This window comes from Salvelinus namaycush, chromosome 7 (assembly GCF_016432855.1).
Source record: "Salvelinus namaycush isolate Seneca chromosome 7, SaNama_1.0, whole genome shotgun sequence".
NCBI lineage: Eukaryota > Metazoa > Chordata > Actinopteri > Salmoniformes > Salmonidae > Salvelinus > Salvelinus namaycush.
The window spans coordinates 20,507,614-20,528,727 of record NC_052313.1 but is presented as its reverse complement, the minus strand read 5'-3'; the positions used below and the strand labels follow the sequence as shown (position 1 = coordinate 20,528,727).

At 42.9% G+C, this 21,114-nt stretch overlaps 1 protein-coding gene across 1 annotated transcript in view; it reads left to right on the top strand.

Annotated features, from left to right (window-relative positions):
• Window positions 1-21,114, top strand: part of LOC120050654 (collagen alpha-1(XXI) chain-like) — a 40,105-nt gene that overhangs the window by 7,274 nt on the left and 11,717 nt on the right. The window contains exons 5-11 of the mRNA XM_038997234.1: window positions 566-791; window positions 1,769-1,945; window positions 2,255-2,332; window positions 2,608-2,735; window positions 3,516-3,569; window positions 4,123-4,176; window positions 4,745-4,798. Coding sequence (XP_038853162.1) covers window positions 566-791; window positions 1,769-1,945; window positions 2,255-2,332; window positions 2,608-2,735; window positions 3,516-3,569; window positions 4,123-4,176; window positions 4,745-4,798 — 771 coding nt within the window. The remainder of the gene's footprint in view (window positions 1-565; window positions 792-1,768; window positions 1,946-2,254; window positions 2,333-2,607; window positions 2,736-3,515; window positions 3,570-4,122; window positions 4,177-4,744; window positions 4,799-21,114) is intronic.

The window sequence follows — 21,114 nt, the reverse complement described above, 5'->3', positions numbered from 1 at the left end:
TAGAAGCCTGGGAGAGTTTTTGAAAACATCCAAATGATTTTCCGGCCAGTGGCACTTCAAACCTCTTTGACACATGTTTGTGGGTGGTAAAAAGTGCACAACATCATCGGCAATAGTGGAATATTCTAAATAATTTCTTGGCAGCCTGAAGGAAAACAGTGGAAGGTGAACAAGCATTCATAGCACCTAAAATAAACCTTAAATTGTTGGTGTTTTATGTGTGAGCAATTATATTCCGGTAGCTATATATTCTTATAATGTCAACAGTGAAGTACCACATCTTAGAAAACATTTCCAAAACATCTTAACGTATTTGTTTTTGCTTATTACTCATAACTAATGTCAATCATTTTTCTTGACAATATGAACTGACCAGGAACATCTCTGAATCCATAGTTTTTCCTAGACTGGTCACTTGATAATAACACTTTTTGTACTCGTCATACTTTGCAGGCTTATGATTTCCTCTCATTTTTCAAAGGTTACTTACAAGTCACCATACAGACGTTTACAAGTACTGTATTCATGATTCAGTTTCCTATTTGTTATTTGACTGTTTTCTCAGGGAGATCTTCCCCGAGGGTCTGCCTCCATCCTATGTGTTTGTGGCCACGGTCCGCCTCAAGGGTTCAGCCAAACAGGACAAGTTTGACTTGTTGAGGATCCTTTCTAAAGATGGCGTCACCCAGGCAGCAGTGACACTGAACGGAGCGGACAAGTCTGTCACTTTCACGACCACCAGCACCACCAATGAGGAGCAGCTGGTCACCTTTAATGTGCAGGGCATTGGGGTTGGTATCTTTGTGTACTTGTGTACATTTTTGTTTACATGTATACATATTTGCACATGAACAACGTAGACCTCTACTACTGTCATAGCCAGAATGGAATACGTTTTTTAAAGAGCGTACTGTATACCACACACAGGAGGTTGGTGACACCTTAATTGGGGAGAACGGGCTCGTGGTAATGACAGCGGAATGGTATCAAATACATCAAACACATGGTTTCCAGGTGTTTGATGCCATTCCATTTTCTCCGTTCCAGCCATTATTATGAGCCAATCTCTTCTCAGTAGTCTCCACTGATACCACAGTATACTGAAAACACTATATCAGACTTTTCAAAGCCAGGACTTATTCCTGGTCAAGTGACATTATCAGGAATCACACCGGATACTAACTGTGATCTTGTACAGAGGTGATGGTAGGCATACATTCTGCTGGCGTCGGAATGTAGTCTGTCAATGATCATGAATATGACCCTCCTATTTCTGATACTTTCAATGGACTGGATTGCAGTTTAGACTCCAACGCGTTCTCCATTCAGAACAACATGCCACGTTAATTCATGTGGATGCCATGTCTAAAGACCACGGAACAGTTGATTTTTCTGTTTTCCTTTTGGCAGCTTTGTGTTCAAAGAGAGCGTGCCACGGAAAAGCGGGATGGTGCCATAAGTACCTCCATGGCACTGCTCACCACTCTGATTGGCAGCATTGACAACCTGTCTAGAAGCTTGGGTGCCACAAGTACTCCCACTCCTAGATGTAGCTATTATAACTAAGAGTACACTTTAACATTTACACTGGCAATGTGGACACATATGTTCAGTTTCATGGCCACTAGTGAGAAACGTAATTTAGGCCCACAATTTGTGGTATGGATGCAACCGCAAGTGAATTAGAGCCCTATGGTATTATGGACGTCACATCCACTCTGTGTCCCTATCGTTCTGATTGACCCTTTTCGGCCACCATCCGTTACAGAGTTTCTTTGATGAAGGCTGGCATCAGCTGAAGCTGCTCGTGAGGCCCCGGCAAGTAACCGGTTTCCTGGACGATGAGGAGATCCAGGAAGTGGCGCTACTGGAGCCGGTGGAGCCAATCTACATCAACGGCAAGACGCAGGTCGCCAAGAAGTTCGGGGCGGAGACCACAGTCCCTGTGAGTAGAAGGAACAGTGTTTGTTCTACGGCAGATTGGCAAGGGATGTGACTTCAGGCGTACTACTGCTCCAGTATAATTACTTAGGTTGGCACTGTATATTTACTGGGGCCTTACGTGGGGCGTGCACGGCTCTCACAAAGCATTTGACGAAAGCATTTAGCAGATGTGATTTTCTATGTTGGACTAAAGGGAAATAGAACCATTGCATTTGGATGAACAATGGGTGAAATTGTTGGATGTCGTCTCTTTCATAATTTCAGTGTTGCCTGACTTGTTTTCCTTTATTTTTTAACCGCTTTTTTTTAGGTGGAGATACAGAAACTGCGCCTTTATTGTGACCCTCATCAAAGCGAGAGAGAGACAGCCTGTGAAATCTACTCTGTGGTGAGGCACACATTCCAATGTGGGGAAAATCTGTTCATTTCCCCAACCACTCGCAACTCCTTACTTTTTTTATGTTATTATGACCCACGGAGAAAATGTAATAGCATCTCGACAAAGAAGTTGTAAAGTGCAGTTTGAAGTGCAGTTTACATAAACTGGGTATATGGTTATAGTGATATATATATATTTCTTTCTTTTTTCTTTCACAGGATGATGAGAGGGTGAGTGAGGACTTGTTGTCTCTGCTCTTTTTAACCATTTATTGTCTGCATTAGAGTGTCACTGACTTCAGTGTGTATCTGTCCCAGTGTCCCCTGGACCGTGAGCCCACAGTGGAGGAAGTGGAGTGTGACTGTGCTAATGGCAGCCCAGGACCACCTGGCCCTCCTGGGCCTATGGTACAGTACAGCATCACCCGCTCCGGGGGTTACCCTCTCCCACACACATACAGTATACCAAGACACACACTCTCTCTGCCCCTCTCTCCATCTCATTCTGCCTGTCTGCTTCCTGGGATTCGTTGTAAAAGAAAATGACATCTGATAGATTGGTTAGTCTCCTCCCCTCAGGTAGCTTTGACACCAGAGCTTAAAACGTTTCAGTTATCAGCGACAGGCACTGCAACTGCATCCTGTGTGATTTATTACATTGGGTCCATTCTAGAAGTGTGTCGGCAGGAATCACTGTCGATCATTAATTATTAGACGGACCATCCGTTATTACTGCAGTATTTATTTGGACAATCTTTCATTCAAAACATTACAAGTTAGAAAACAATGTTTTTTTCTGATCCTCCTGAGTATATCCCACTTGCGTATCATGATCAATCGCGCATTCACATTTGTTGTGTAGCCCGTAAAGTTTTTAATGCCATTGTGACTGGCTATACAGGGTCTCCGAGGCGAGATAGGAAGAGCAGGACCACCAGGCCCTGACGGTAAGCCTGTGAGTACACATCCTCTCATATCTTCTTTATATTGCCTGAAAACAACAGTACCCATCTCCCATCACACCTACCTCCCACAGATGTTGGGAGAAGTTTTGGGGGACTTTTTGACCTATCATTTGACATAACGGAACAGAGAATCACAGATAGCCTTCCCACTTAGGCAACACATAGACTACATTATATTGACCCTGTGATTGCTTGTTTTCCTCCATGCCTGCCTTTTGTTTTGTCTAGGGAACCCAGGGTGAGCCTGGTGGGTCTGGAGAACCTGGGTTTCCTGGCGAGACGGTGAGCTTTCTTGACAGTCTAACACTGCTTACTGAAACACTTGTAACACTCAGGAATAATGTATTATTAAATATGAATAGCACCGTTTTTTAAATCAAACCATTATGGTTGTTATGCTAACAGTTAGCATATCCATTCAGTTTAATGTGGTCAGTGCAGGAATCAAACCCACCACAATAGTAGCCAGTATTACCAACACCATGGCAGCAACCACTGTTCTGAAAGCTCTGAGGACACCTAAACAATGATGCTAGGATGAGCAGCGTGCGACTGTCTCTTTGTTTTAGCACCCGCTGCAGTGCCATTAATATATGTTAATAGCATGATACATCTATTAAATCTGAGAGACATACAATAGAAGTATTTGTTTCTTATTTATTCCTGACCCACACAGGGTGAATTGGGCCAACTAGGACCCAGCGCGGCTCCAGGTCTGACAGGTGGCAAAGTAAGCTCTTCCTCCTCTGTGTAGATGTCCATGGTTTGGATTTATATATTAGGGTTTTGAGTTTTGCATAACACTCTAACATGCTCCAACTTTGTGTCCATGAAGGGCGAGAGAGGGGATCCAGGACTGCCGGGGAAACCGGGCCCGCCAGGACCAAAGGTGAGACTCCCAACCCGACTTTCACCCACTGTGCCAGGGGACGAGAGGAGCCAACCGGCCCACACCACCACCACCACAGCCCTGTCTGAAGAACCACAATGGTGCTCTGTATACCAGTCTTGTTCTGTCTGTTCTGGACTAGTGTTTTAAGAGGGTTTAAACAGATGGTCAGGTTCAATGGAAACAATACAGGCTAACTGCGTTAAAGTGCAGGCCCTTTGAGACCAGATGGGGAGGAAATGGAGGGATTTATTTTCACATGTAGCATATCAAAACCTTCAGAAAATGGGCAGAGCAAAAAGAGTCAACACTGTAATACACTACAGATGCCAAGAGTAGTTAGATTTTTCATTAATGTCTCACTGTGCGTTGTTAAATATTGTCTTCTGTATTCAAGGGTCCTGCCACCTCACAATTAAACCTGGGCTCTGTTGGAATGCCAGGGAAAAGGGTAAGGGAGAAAGAGTTTGGGCCTGGGTCTCTAGACCTTTTCATAACAATAGATCTATAATATTTGATGAACCGAAACTTTGCCTGTAACAACATGTCTTCTCCATTGTCCATATAGGGACTTCCAGGTGAGAGGGGACAAACCGGACCTCCGGGTGAGATTGGACCAATGGTACGATCTGGTTTTGATTCTTTGTTTATCTATGATCATCATCTGACCAATATGGTCATTTGTCATAATCTTTGGCAGTCTGTCAGTTTCGGGAACCTGACTTCTTAGTTTGATCTTGTTTAAAGCTCCCATGTCTACATAGCTGCTGATAAAATAGTATGTGTTGCCTGCTTCTACACCCTAGAGGACTACAATGATTCTTATTTAAGTCCTTCACAAAAAACTGCAAACCTTCAACTCAATCCCCATTACTAACAGGTGAGGGCTTCCAGTGTACGTCTCATCTCATAAGATGCTCAAACTGAAGGAACTAATAACTACCAGGCACTGCATGATTAAATAAAAGAAAAGAAAATTGTATTGGTCACATACACATGCTTAGCAGATGTTATTGCGGGTGTAGCAAAATGCTTGTGCTTTCAGCTCCAACAGTGCAGTAATATCTAACAAGTAATATCTAACAATTTCACAATACACACAAATCTAAAGTAAAAGGCATAGACTGAAATACAATAGAATAGAATAGAAAGCAGTATATACATATGAGATGAGTAATGCAAAATATGTAAACATTATTAAAGTGATTAGTGTTCCATTATTAAAGTGGCCAGTGATTTCAAGTCTATGTATATAGGGCAGCAGCCTCTAAGGTGCTAGTGATGGCTATTTAACAGTCTGATGGCCTTGAGATAGAAGCTGATTTTCAGTCTCTCGGTCCCTGCTTTGATGCACCTGTACTGACCTCGCCTTCTGGATGGTAGCGGGGTGAACATGCAGTGGCACGGGTGGTTGTTGTCCTTGATGATCTTTTTAGCCTTCCTGTGACATCCGGTGCCGTAGGTGTCCTGTAGGGCAGGGAGTTTGCTCCCGGTGATGCGTTGGGCAGACCGCACAACCCTATGGAGAGCCCTGCAGTTGTGGGCGGTGTAGTTGCTGTACCAGGCGGTGATACAGGCTGACAGGATGCTCTCAATCGTGCATCTGTAAAAGTTTGTGAGGGTTTTAGGAGCCAAGCAAAATTTCTTCAGCCTCCTGTGGTTGATGAGGCGCTGTTGCATCTTCTTCACCACACTGTCTGTGTGGGTGGACCATTTCAGTGTGTCAGTGATGTGTACGCCGAGGAACTTGAAGCTTTCCACCTTCTCCACTGCGGTCCCGTCGATGTGGATAGTGGGGTGCTCCCTCTGCTGTGTCCTGAAGTCTACGATCAGCTCCTTTGTTTTGTTGACGTTGAGTGAGAGGTTATTTTTCTGGCACTACACTCCCAGGGCCCTCATCTCCACCCTGTAGGCTGTCTAGTCTTTGTTGGTAATCAAGCCTACTACTGTTGTGTCGTCTGCAAACGTGATGATTGAGTTGGAGGCGTGTGGCCACACAGTCATGGATGAACAGGGTGTTCAGGAGGGGGCTGAGCGCGTACCCTTGTGGGGCCCCTGTGTTGAGGATCAGCGAAGGGAATATGTCTGTAAACACTCCAGCCAGCTGGTCTGCGTATGCTCTGAGGACGCGGATAGGGATGCCGTCTCTGCCGGCAGCCTTGCGAGGGTTAACGCGGTTAAATGTCTTACGTCGGCCACGGAGAATGAGAGCCCACAGTCTTTGGTAGCTGTGTCGGTTTCACTGTGTTATCCTCAAAGCGGGAGAAAAAAGGTGTTTAGCTTACCCGGAAGCAAGACATCGGTGTCCGCAACGTGGCTGGTTTTCCCTTTGTAGTCCGTGATTGTTTTTAGACTCTGCCACATATGTCTTGTGTCTGAGGTGTTGAATTGCGACTCCACTTTGTCTCTGTACTGACGTTTTGCCTGTTTGATTGCCTTGTATTCGACCAAATTCCCAGTCACCTTGCCATGGTTAAATGCGGTTTTGCGCGAATTCTGCCATCTATCCAAGGTTCCTGGTTTGGGTAGGTTTAAGGGGGCTAGTAAACTGGCATTCAAATTTCAGTACTTCTAATTCTCTCTCCCTGCAGTGGTTCTGAGATGCACCTGACTGCATAACCCACAAGAGGTCTTTGACTCTGAAACAGTTTTGATTCCCAGGCTAGCCGTTCTTACCTTCACGGTGGAGACACCACAGTTCTTTTGTAATTCTCTCAGATATGGGAGAAAGTGTAGGTTACAGCAGAGTGGGTTTGCTGCTTCCTCAGTCCTCTCTGTATGTCTATACACTAGACAGCCGGTTTGAAGTGGGAGTGGAGGGGCTAATTTCTGTAATTGTGTTTGATTTGGGACGTGAAGAGGGGGAATTTGGTATTGACCTGTTCTGCTCCGTTTCTTCTAAAGAGGTCTTTATTTTCCTTACAGGGGGGACCAGGAGTGCAGGGAAAAGATGGACTGATTGGGCCGGTGGGACCAAAGGTGATTCCTATCCTCTACTTCCTGCTCCATTAACAATGGGCGGATCTTAACTTGATTTTTGTTTATAGAGGCATAGGCAGTAATGAAAGGAAGCTGTACTCGTTCTGTTTCTAGTTAGTTAACAGTGTAGTTCCTGTGTCAATACATGAAACAACATGCTATCCAAGCAACTGCATTCACTACATGGTGGTTTTTCTATGATGTACAGTGTGAAAATATGAGGTACAGTAGGATCATATAGGATAATGTGCTCTGCACCAGATGCCAAGTGAATCATATTCTAATGCCTTCTTTGGCCTTAGATGGATGGCTGGGAATGCTGCTACTTTGATTGAAGTTCAAGCCTCTCTTGGCATCATTTGATTCAATTAAGCGAAGGACACAGGATTGACCACATCTGAAGTACGTCAAGTTGTGAAATAAGTTAAATACAACACTGTGAATTTTCAAACAAGAAAGCATGAAGGCTCGCTGTGGAGATTCCCTTTCGACCATTCTAGGAAAGGAAGTTATGTGCATTTTATACCAATTGAATTCCAGCCACAAAGCAATTTGGCAGTTTTCCTGTTATTATAATGCAATTGCGACCCAAGAAACACTGTAATTCCAACAGGCCCATCGGTCTGTGTGTGGGTTGAGCACTGCCTCAGTAATAACAAAAGGTTGTGTTCACACTTTGAGTTTCTAATGTGAACCACATGTAGGGTGCTACTGCACAGTTCCATTGACACAAAACAGAATTGAAGTCCGGTCATATAGTTAAACACGTCCTATTAGGCCCAAATGAGGCCTTTCATCAGAACTAAAGGACCAAAACACAGTGGTTAAAGACCCATGTCAGGGATGCGTTTCATCCAGAAAAGCACGTTGAAAAGTGAGTGAAGGATTTGTAACCAACAAGCTAGAAGCCTGTGATTGCCCTGGTCCTGGGACCAAGCGAACGTTCACTAGTGGTATTTTCTCAGATACTGCAAGAAAAATAAATAAAGTGCATTTCCCTTGATACTGTTGCAGGGAACATTGCACAGCCTAATGATTTACAGGAATCAATCCATCTGTATATACAGACGGACAGAAAGGGCTATTCTCACACAGTTGACTTAAACATGGAAAATCAAATCTGTTTATTGGATTAGTGACTCCTAACAAAGACTGTGTTTGGATGGAAAAGTCAGAAAGAGTGTTTTCCCCTCTACCTTTCAGCCCATTGTAATGGTTGGTAAATGAATGAATCACAAGGCAGTGCAGATTCAGTGAGACAAATCTACGTAATGTTATTTGTGCTACCGGATCTTATACAGTTTGCTTTTCTAATGAAAGAGAGAGACATTGTTGAACTGGGTTGTACAGATTGATTAATTAACTTGTTGTACAGATTCATTCACTTCAACCCATCTGGACACAATCAGTGCACAATCTTGACTTGCAGTAAGTCATCACATTGAAATGATGATTTAGTGATCCTGGAAGTCAGTGTAATTATGTATAACTGTGTGTGTGATTTTTTTTGGAGAACTGTTGAAACAAACCAATGGCGTGATTCAATCAGTTTGTGTTGCTTTACACAGAGATCCACTGGTGAATTTGAAACACTGATGGTGCATATAGAATAGCGTGTGTGTGTGTGTGTGTGTGTGTGTGTGTGTGTGTGTGTGTGTGTGTGTGTGTGTGTGTGTGTGTGTGTGTGTGTGTGTGTGTGTGTGTGTGTGTGTGTGTGTGTGTGTGTGTGTGTGTGTGCGCACGTGTGTGTCTTTCCAGTCTCAGGCAGTTTGAATGAGACATGCACTCACCCCCATTGACAGTTCAGGTGGCTGGGTCTTGTCATGGGGGTGTTTCACATTACTGGCAGAGGGCCACCCCCCACTCAGCACCCAGTCCATGCCAAGCTATAGGCCTGTACCTGTACTACACTCACAACCTGTTAACAACCTGTCTAGCTGCTGCGCTGTAACACACTGCATGCCTGTGAGGTCATGGCTTTACCATTAGCCTGGCTTTTACCCAAACACCTGCTTGCTCACTGACAGAGAGCACGCATGCCTTCTAAATGAATGTATAAAGTCAATATCGATGTGTATATCAAGTATAAATGCAACCATTATTAGACATTTATTTGTGAGTTTATGTTTTTAAGAATCTCCATGGGTTAGTTTTCATTTTACTATTAGCCCAAATCTATCTTTTCTGCTGACATTAGGAATTGGACAGAAATTATACCCAATACTGAAATTGTACTACAATTATACCCACAGGAGGGAAGTGAAATCAATCACCACAAAAATCGAATGAATGGGATATGTCCACGAGTCTGCTTGGGTTGCATTGTGTGATATGTTTCATGACGGCTGGCTCGTTCTCAAGGTTTTCCCTCCAGTGAGAATGGTATGAATCATGCAGGACAAGGTGAAATATTTTCACTCCAACCATTTTTCCAGTGGACTCACAAACCTAGCAAAATATTTTCTCTGGGAGCACACATTAGGAGTGTGTTTGCTGTGTGTTACACTGTGTTGTGTTCTTTGGGTAAAAAGCAAGACTTTTTCTCAAACTTTGACAAGGCCATTTTCTTCTCTGCACTCTAAATATACCAAGGTGGGTGAGTTAGCAACACGGTATCCTGGGGCAGGGTGTGTATTGATTTTGGTGTGATTATCACTGAGCTAAGAGACAGAAGAGACACTGACAGGGCCAGGTGAGATCCCGGGACACTGGTGCCACAGCATTGGAGCATCACACAAACAGACTTGACTGGACAACCTGTTGTTATGCCTAATTCCATAACATCTAGATGGCAGGCAATTGTTGTAGGGTACCTAGGCGTTGGTGAAGGATGTTAGTCTTCACCCGGTAGCAAAACTTAACCTATGCCAATGTGACAACTTGGTATTGAACGCAGGTTGTCTTTGTGCTTTAACATCGTGTTAACCCTATAAGCTAAAGCCTCTGCCTCCCATCTGGGAGTTACAACAAGCCCTCAGGCAAGGTTACTAATTGGACAATCATGGTTCACTGAACTACCTCCGCTACTCCAACATACCTCAGGAGGAAAACAGTAGAAGACGTTCAAGATATTGGCTTAGTTTTTACTATCTTCTCCTTTTTATTGGAGATTTCCGCTAGAACAATGTTTACAGAGAGCACCTCTAGACCTTAGCTTCAGCAGACGTATATCTTCCCCTTATCGACCAGGATGGCAGATTTACTCCCTCTTTTGTCCCATCCCTTCTCAGGTCAGGGTCTCCGAATTCCAACAAACAGTTTAGCCTGCTCCATGGAAGTGCCATAGCCTAGGTACCAGTATGTTTAGCTAACATTCCACTCCTTGTACGCCATGTCACCATGTCATGTCAAAATGGACCCCACAAATCTGATGGGGCACAGGTATAGGCCAACTTCATAAAATTGCTAGATGGCTAGTAGTATTACAGAGAAATAACAACAAAAAAATGACTGTACCCAGACTAGATGTGCCCTGCATCTCTCATCTCTAAATTATGACAGTTGGCAGACCCAAAGTATCTTAGGGCCTAAAAAAAGAGCTAAATAAATGCTATGTATTGTCATTATCATTAGTAGAAGTAGTTTCTCTGTCTAGTTTACTGGTTTAGAAACCTTCAGGAAAGTTGGTCTGAGATGGAACAATTATACAATAATAGAAATGGGACTCCGAAGGTCTTTAAAGTGTTTTAATATAATGCAAATATAAAAATATATATGCCATTTAGCAGATACTTTTAGCTAGGGGTAAAGGTGGGTTTTACCCAGATCTTAAATCCATGAGCACTGGACCATCAGGAGGGGGATGAACTCTTACCAGGACACCAGTTACCCAACCTAATACACACAGTGCCTTATGTATTTGTCAGAGCTCACGTCTATCTCTCCATCTCGTCACGACAGAAGGGACTCTTCTCTCTCTCCCCTCTTTATCTTCTTCCATCTTTTTCAAAATCCCTGAGAAAGATGACCCAGGCATGACTATTGAGATTAGAGGACAGTAAAATATCACAATGCCACATAAGCTAGTAAAACAGATTCCAGGCCAAATCCTTCACCCAATTTCTTTCATCCAACGCACACATCATTAGGGTGTGTGATTACCGGTTGTGACGTGGCCTGTCAGTTTCATTGGTGAGGTTTTTGCCCTAGGAAAACACATGCACACACACACACACACACACACACACACACACACACACACACACACACACACACACACACACACACACACACACACACACACACACACACACACACACACACATTTTAAACTCGACACTATCCACACTTTCACAGACATATAAAACTCAAATTTGTTGTAAATATCGTTGATATACACAGAGTTGTCCTTTAAACAATACTGAACCCCGGGCTGCCTATTCCAATTAATGTCAATGAGGCTTATACCATAGACTTATATGACTTTACAGAAGAATAGACCAGGGCAATTCCTCCCACAAAAACATTTTTATAGTTGGGGATAAAAATATACAATTACACTATCCCTGGTCTAATTTCAATAAAGTCTTATTGAGGCCCTCATGTCAAAGCCAATGAGCATGTTTTTTTGTACTTGTATGCATGCTCAATGCATACATTATTAAAAAGGCAGACTCGAGTATTTCATGAAGGATTGTCTGTCTGCACATATTGGATGAATCTGTTAGGGTCCTTCAGGGATACTTCAGGATTTTGGCAATGAATGCCTTTATCTACTTCCCCAGAGATGGATGAACTTGTGGTTACCATATTTATGTCTCTGCATGCAGTTTGAAGGAAGTTGCTAACTAGCTTTAGCGCCATTGCTAACTAGTGTTAGCACAATGACTGGAAGTCTATGGTAACTGCTAGCATGCTAGTTAGCATTGGCTCGCAGAACTACAGTACCTCTAACTTCCTTCATACTGGATGCAGAGACATAAAAATGGTATTCATGAGTTCATCTCACTTGGGGGAAGTAGATAAAGGGCTTCAGAACCCCAAATCCTGAGGTATTCCTTTAACCAGGGGATGAATCTGTTAGGATCTTTAACCAGGGGATGAATCTGTTAGGATCTTTAACCAGGGGATGAATCTGTTAAGATCTTTAACCAGGGGATGAATCTGTTACGGTCTTTAACCAGGGGATGAATCTGTTACGGTCTTTAACCTGGGTATGAATCTGTTAGGATCTTTAACCAGGGGATGAATCTGTTACGGTCTTTAACCTGGGTATGAATCTGTTAGGATCTTTAACCAGGGGATGTGTAGTGCAGCAGATGGGTAATACATGTGTATATGTCTACTCTCAGCATCACACACACACACACACACACACACACACACACACACACACACACACACACACACACACACACACACACACACACACACACACACACACACACAAACACCATCACTGGCTAAAGCCCCAACATCAAGATTCCTTCCCCCGCTGCTTCAGTAGCCCACACGTACAATAACAGGACCCCAGATTTGATCCTTGAATTAAACAAGTTAGCAGAATGTAAGCCAAGCTGTAGCCCACTCTGTTTTAGGCTAAGCCTCCCTACAGGACTTGTGCCAATTAGATTACCACTCGAGGAAGCTCAGTAACACTACAATGGGATTCTGACGTCATTCAGGAAAAGGTGCCTCAAATGAAACTCCCTTGTTCATTGTTGATAGCTGAAGGAGGACATTCTATGAGCATTGGTTTGAATGCATTTACAGATGCTTATGTATCTATGAGGTTGTTATGTGGAACCACAAGCTCTTACTAATGCTCTTGGCAGGCAATGGAGGGCATTATATCTATAAATGGATGGCCTATAAATAATGGCTCAGGTGGTTGTCTAACCTAGCTACCTTCAGATGACTGCACTAACTGTACGCCGCTCTGGATAAGTGTCTGCTAATTGATTCAAATGTAAATGTTATAGAAAATGTTACCGCATGATACCTCAACAAAACTGAGGGTGTTAATTACTTTGGCAATATGATACACAGAGTCCCTAAAAACAGGCTTGTAATTTGGTAACTCCCTATGTAACTCCTATGTTGAGATTCCAGTTGCATATCGCAATAAATATCTGCTGAATGTAATTTGGCTTTTTAATTATAGGGTATTATCCCTAAGCATGATCTGTTTACATGGTTTTGATGATTTGTTAGTGTTATTGCCATAGAATTACATATGGAACACGTGAATTATATATTCTTTGTGGTTGTTGCCCTATTCACATAGAAGACTTGTGGAAGAGGTTCTGGAAGAAAGGAAATTCTGTTTTTAAATCAGGAAACGTTTGTCTAATAACTATTGGCATACATACACAGCACTTTTCTTAAACGGAATACTCATCTCCCATTCTTGTTATCCACCTGCTTACTCAAAACTCTTTACCATTCCACAAATTGGCAACTAGCCTCAGTTTCCTGACCCTCTAGCAATTAGGAAAAAGTCCTGTAATGTGTGTAGCCACATGCTCCGGGGAATGGTGCTGTCACTCCTAGTCCCAGCTTTAGTTGGTTTGTGTTGAGTGAAGTTGTCACACACCTACACTGGGATAGAAAACACTTTTTGTGTTGTTGCTCGGCGGATGAGGGTCGAGACAACACATGCAGTTTCAGCTCTTACGATGTCTGTCCAGTCTCCGCACATTCAGGCAACAGTAGGAGGCGGCCATTTAAAAATATTTGCCCATATAAACCACGTTCCAGGTCCAGTACGTCAAAAAAACCATGAAGAGGCTAGCTAGTCGCTACACAGAGAGCCCTTTCTAATATCTTGTTTTATAATGCCACCCTAATATGATTGTGATGCAGCATTTAGCTGCCAAAATCAATGTTTGAGCCTTCATAATTAAAAGGCATTGACAAGCAGAAGCCTAATAATGGGAAGCTGGCTTCGTGCCGTAGCCACCATTGAACACACTGCACAGTCAAACAGTGTAGCTGCTTGGGATTATGAAAACAAACAACAGGCTTCATGAGACAGACTTTCTGTAGGAACTTCTGGAATAATACCTTCCATCAATAACTGCGGTGCAAAGCAGTGTTTTACATCAGGGAGCTCAGTGAAAACACAAACACAACTAGCAAATACGAACCGAAATTTCATCCTGATTTAATTGTAAATCAAGGTCCTCTGTGTGGGTTTTATTTTCCAGCTTAGCCATTTAAGTGCCGTGCTGTTTGAAGGGAGAGGAGAATGGGGAGTGTATTCAAGGTTATGACTTCAAAGTTTCACACCTTTGCTAATGTATGCAACTTTTTAATGAGTACAGTCAATCTGGTTCCCTTCATTACTTTGGAGAGGATACAGAACAAGTCTATGGAGTTTTCGCTGAAGGAAAAAACAACTTCCATTGAAAAGTACATATCAGTTACATTTGCAGTGCTATATTTAGGCTTACTTTCTATGGAACTCACATTCCCATTTCATATTTTCCCATTTCCTGTGACTACTGTATATTTTACAACCAATTTGGACCTTTCTTTTCTGTTCTCTCGCTTCCAATTCCTTGATCTGTTTATGCCCTCTGCCTATGGTAAGTTTAGAATAGACTATATACAGGGTACTACTGTATGTGTGTATATGTGTGTGTAATTTGTGTCACATTGCATTTTTCCCGAGTGGCTGGCGCTTGTTGACAAATTTCTGGTTTGGAATATTCTCTAATATTTTACAACTGGTTGCTATCAGATAATATTCAGAAAACAACAATAACAAGTCAAATTGGCCTCCAAGAAGGATACAACAATGGATACAACAAACCTATTCCAGATGCCCATTGTGCCAAAACAGAAAGCTGTGTTCATTTTCAATTGTTTCATTTGTAAAACAGGGAGCACAGTAAGCTTAGTCTTTCAGAGCAACTGTATCCTCATTTGAACTGAAGGTCAGTAAAACATTAGTTCTTTACAATTCTCAGTTCACAAAACCTAGCCACTAGCCGTTATTTATGTCCCCATTTGTAAAGAAAATTCTGGTCGCTAGAGTTCTACATGGGGTCCTCCGTGTCTTTTGAACCAGAAACTCTGCACTTGTCTATTTTCTAACAGTTATAGCATACAAAGATGTATGTCTCTAACCCCGTTTATTGCTACATCAGGGCGTCTTCTTGTTGTAATTACAGGGTTTGGTGGCATGTATGTTTTTATGTGCGCAGCGTGGCAGGACACTTCAAAAGAAAAAAATAGCAGAGGCAAAGCTTATTCACCACTTTCCTCACCCTCACCACCCTACCAGTATTGTTTAAATACATGTTCCATCAGCCAGTATGCTTAGTGCAAAGTCATATTCATGAGAGACATGTATGCCTACAATACTGCTGTTACAGTAACCAACCACCTGGCTAGCTCTCTATTTGAGCAAGTTATAAATATAGTACCACTTAGATGAGAATAAGGGCTCTTCTCTTTCTTTCCAGGTAAAATAAAGATAACTAAGATAGAAGCATGAGCTGTGGTCAGCCCACCGGTTGTCTGGGACATGCATATGGGATGCTAACTGCCTTTGTACAGTGGAACCATATTGAGACTGGACAAGGGAACAAGAATAGAAGGTTCCCACCACAACTGCAAACATTTGTAACTTACCAAGAGGTGATTCATGGTTCATGTATTTCAGTCTCACCTTACCACCTACAGTCTAAACCAGATCCACCTCAGGCTCAGAAATAATAAATAATAAGGAAGGATTACTTTTTTTTAAAAGGTTTTGAGTTTTTACTGAGATAGGACAGTGAAGAGGAGACAGGAAAGGTAGAAGAGTTTACCAGTCAGAAGGGCGTGGGTCTCACTCGAAGTAGCCTAGGCTGTACATGTGTGCCCAGGTCTGTGGCTTTAACTACCGGACAACAGAGGCCACAGGAATACTAATATTATTCTAATGATTGACCTCATCTCCCACTGCTTTATGCAATGCGACTCACTAACTTACATTCCTTTTGAGCTGCATGAGGGATCCAAATGAATTGGCAACATGTCACCATTTTACGCTGACGTTTACGTGCTGTAACTATATAAGCATTCTGATTACTAGGTGTGCACGTGAGCTGTATACAAAGGTGCCGAACAATGAAGGTGATCTAACGCTGTTTCAATCTTACTTTCAATCTCTCTCTTCCTTTCTTTCACAGGGAGACAAAGGAGATATTGGAATGTCTGGTGCTGATGGACAACAGGGGGTACCGGTGAGTCAGTCAGCACTTTAGTAGCTGTAGTGTGTGTGTGTGTGTGTGTGTGTGTGTGTGTGTGTGTGTGTGTGTGTGTGTGTGTGTGTGTGTGTGTGTGTGTGTGTGTGTGTGTGTGTGTGTGTGTGTGTGTGTGTGTGTGTGTGTGTGTGTGTGTGTGTGTGTGTGTGTGTGTGTGCGCTGCACTGTAACCTCCTCTCTGCATGAGACCAAAGAGATCAGGGGCTGTGCCTTTACTGCTTACAGATGCACTTCTCTGACTCTCACAGAGTAGAAGTCCCTACATTATTAATTACATTTGCTGGACACTACTTTCATCAATAAGTGAAGAATACATTGTTTCGAAGTTTGTTTTAATCTGTTGTAAAGAAATGTGTAATCTGTTGGGCAGAATTTCTAATGCACACATTACCATTGGTGATTCGTAACATTGAATGCACATATGAAGTAGATATTACTGGCTATTAGAAAGGTTTTAGGCACATACAGTATAGATACAGGTAACTGCCAAAATAAAGGAAACACCAATATAAAGTGTCTTAATAGGGCGTTGGGTCACCAAGAGCCAGAACATCTTCAATGCACCTTGGCAAGTGACTGGAATCTCTATTGGAAGGATGCGACACCATTCTTCCACGAGAAATTCCATCATTTGGTGTTTTGTTGATGGTGGAAAACGCTGTCTCAGGCGCCGCTCCAGAATCTCCAATAAGTGTTCAATTGGGTTGAGATCTGGTGACTGAGACGGCCATGGTACTTTTTTTATACGTGACCCTAAGCATGATGGAATGTTAATTGCTTACTCAGGAACCACACTTGTGAGGATGCACCTGCTTTCAATATACGTTGTTTCCATTATTTGACCTGTGTATCCATTGGCTATGTCTCTCGTACTGTATAATACACACATGTATTGTAGTTATAACCAATGGCAATGGTGGTTGTCACCCAAACTGAATGTAGCAACAAATGTAGTGCCTCCAAACAAACACATTTCCCGTCAACTCAGCAGAAAAACCTATAACCAGCAGCTGCTTTACAAGTGACTTCGTAAAGATTCATGAAAAAAGGACATTAGGAAATATCGTATTGGTGCCACACCAAGCGCTTGGCCACAATGTTTGCTGACCTCAGTGCATGCAATATAGCTCCGCCCACCAAATCACAGAGTTCTCCAACTAGTGTACCTCTTGAGCGGAGTTGCCATAACAACAGTGGAATATAACAGCCTAACAGGCTTCCCTTTTTGCATGTAATGAGTCTTGTTGATGCTGGGGCTGGATTGCAGCATCAAAATCATCCTGGGGGATACACTGCAGTCTTACCACTGGCACTAAGACTAGCTTTAGAAAGAAAGTCAACAACATTGTAGTGTTTATGCTTTCTGAGCACATTTGAATCCTAAGTCAAGTACCTTGAATCCTCGCTTACATCATGCATTGGTATCAATGGAGTAGTTGTGTAGATTCAAGTGATGAGCATCATGGATCTCAAGTTCAAATGTGTCCCTTAGAGAGTGAAGCTAATCTCGAATGAGAGAGAATGGCTTTGAACGGCTCTACCAGATGTATTGGGCCACTCAGGGGTTTGGGCCATCTCCAGGCTTGTTTGCCGCAATGGTAACGGCCATCGTGAGTAAATCCACAGTGGTCTTGATGTGGGATCACGACCATCTGTCTCCATTGAGCTTCATCCTTGTTTGCTGCAAAGAACAGAACCTGGGATTGACTAAACTGAAGTGCAGCAGTTGATTGGATGAGGTAGCTAATATGAGTGGTATGCATGCGTGTTGGGAGATTTGTTTAGCGTTTTGATAATAGTTTTGAGAAATATCATTTGGATAGCATGCGGTTGAAGATTTAGTTTGGCTACGCTAGGGCCGGCCCGCCCATTGGGCAGGATTAGGCGGACCAGATTGACGAGGGCAGCATTTTCCGAGCTAAACTGAACAAGACGTACCTCCAACAACACATAACACCTCACATAATTCTGCCCAAAAACAATGGAAACTTCTCTCACCCAGTGGCATATGGGCTATTTAGGTGAGCGCCAATGCCGCCCCATGATAAGCAGTGGTCACAAATCACGGGCGCAAAATGTATCTTGTCCGTGCCCAGCGCGCTTCTCCAGGGTGCTGTTGGAGAGATGCAGCGCTGCGGCACTCCACCAAGACTCAAGTAATCTAACATAAATCATGTAGCCAGTAGTAGAATAAGTAGTAGCCTATGTGGTTTTCCAGTAGCCTACAGACTGGAGACCATATTTATGACAATGTTATGAGACAGATACTTTTTTTTGCATCCAAATGTGTCTCCGATCAAATAGACTAAATGGCTTCCTATCAAATAAAAATGTGCTTCGATTTGAATATGACATGTTAACAAACACCATATTCTAAAAACAGGACAGGTACAAATAAAATGGACAATATGGAATGAAATTAGGCTACTCGCGACTGCGTTCTGGGAGTTCTCCTCTGTGAGCTGAATTGTCAGGAATCAGTGATTCCAACTGTAGGCCTGTTCGTCGACTTTTGACAAGCTGATCATAGCGAAGAAGAAATACCTACTGTGTAAACACATTGATTCTCATTTCAAATAGGCTCAAAATAACTCATTATAAATGTGGATAGCTGATATGCAGATACAAAATGATTAGTCTTAAGCCTTGGTCAGAAATCAGGACTAGGCTAATAAATCCAATGTAACTGCCTGTTTTACAAACGGTACAACATAGATTAGCCCAAAGGCCAGCAGATGGTGATATTGAGTCATTTCATCTTACTGTCCAAACACATTGTATGCAGCCAGCAATACACTCGTATTCTCCGTGGACCGGTTCGTACCTAAAACATTCTCCATTCAGGCTGCAAACGCAGCGATTTCCTCCTTAACTAGATTTAATGGCGAGAAGGTGTAAAAAAATGGAGGAAATACATTTTTATGAAACACCATTTTCCACCACCATGCTAGAGTGGCTAATGCCTAGGAATGCTAGTCCTGGATGCTGCGTATCGCATTCAGCCTATCAGGTTGCAGCAGTCTGATGTTTACCCCTGGCTAAAAGCAGGGTGGAACATCAGGAATTAGCATTAGCCACTCTAGCATGGTGGTGGAAAATGGTGTTACGTATAGAAAGTATATATATTTTTCCCTCCTTCTCGCCACTAAATCTAGTTAAGGAGGAAATTGATGCCTTTGCAGCCGGAATGGAGAATGTTTTAGGAACGAACCGGTCCATGGGGGATACAAGTGTATTGCCGGCTGCATACAATGCGTTTGGACGGTAAGATGAAATGTCTCAATATCACTATCTGCCAGCCTACACTATTCTAGTTTTTTGGGGATAGGAGGAGGCCTGTACGCTACCCTAAAATGTTAAGTCACACTGCTGCTGTGGTCTCCATTTATTTGGTGCTAACGCTTCCAGCCATAGGCCTACATTCAATAAACCAGGATAAAAGTCTGGTTTGGTCGTCATTATCACCCACGCACTTTATAGACTGTACACTCTTAGAAAAAAAGGTGCTATCTAGATCCTAAAATAGTTATTTGGCTCTCCCCATAGGAGAACCGGTTTGAGAACCATTTTTGGTTCGAGGTATAACCCTTTTGGGTTTCATGTAGAACCCTTTCACAGACGGTTCTAGATGGAACCCAACAGGGTTCTACCTGGAACAAAACAGGGTTTTACCTGTAACCAAAAAGGGTTATCCTATGGGGACAGCAGAAGAACCCTTTTTTCTATGAGTGTAATATGTTCTGCTTGTCTGACTAAATTAGCCTGCTTTTAGCAAGTCCCTAGACTCGCTAAAACATACAGAAGTAGGTCTAGATTGCCATTTTGGAAGGGAGATTGGCAGGGGCCCCATTTCCTTTAAATCCATCAAAGCATACGCCCTTGCGTGCTGAGGCGCTCTCCGCACCTCGAAAACAAAGTAGTCAGCTTTTCTCACCAAGCTTTCTCTTTGCATGCTAAGGCATTAAAAAAAAATAGTGGAAGCACTTTTTCATCAATGTGGGCCTCTTCTGATCAAATTTGTCATTAATGCCAAACAGCATGCAGCAGTGGGGGATGTCAAAGGGACCGTCATGTTTCTGTTTCCTCTCTTCTCCTCTTCTCCTTTCTTCTCCCTCTCTCGTATCCTTCTCTCCTCCTCTCCACCTTTTCCTAAGAGTGTGGGCATCCTCCAGCAGCCAACACCTTGATGATCTGGATGCATTCCACTGTGGGTGGAAGTGGTTGTGCTCTAGCAGGTTAATTACAATGGAGATAGACAGAAGACACTAGGGGCAGGGAGAGGTCGAGCAGTGTCAGATGGCGCTTTCTTCCAACCCCATTCACTGGGATTTTATTTACTGTGCTACGGAAGCAGGTTCTTGTGTTTGTGTGTGCGCGCACGCAGGTGTGGTGCTGAGAGATTGCAGAGTAATAGAGCCGCTCAATCCAGGACCCGCTTCAAAATACCCAACACACCTTCAGTTGGGGCGGGGCCATATCTTATCAGTGTTTTCTTAGGGTTGTTTTGGGAAATGTTTGATATAACAGATGCTGGTTTCTTTTCAGAATGATATTGCCCATATTTACCCAGGTATGTTTTGATTAATTCAAACAACAGCTACACCCCTCTGTTTTTTGTGTTTGCTATTAAAAATTGTGAAACTCTGCAAACTATCGATTTTACCCGCTTGATGCTGGAGTACTTTAGAACGCGGTCAGAGCTCAGCTTTTTATCTTTCCATGTGGTATAATTGTAAAGTCCTCCAGGGAAAATGGAGAACGT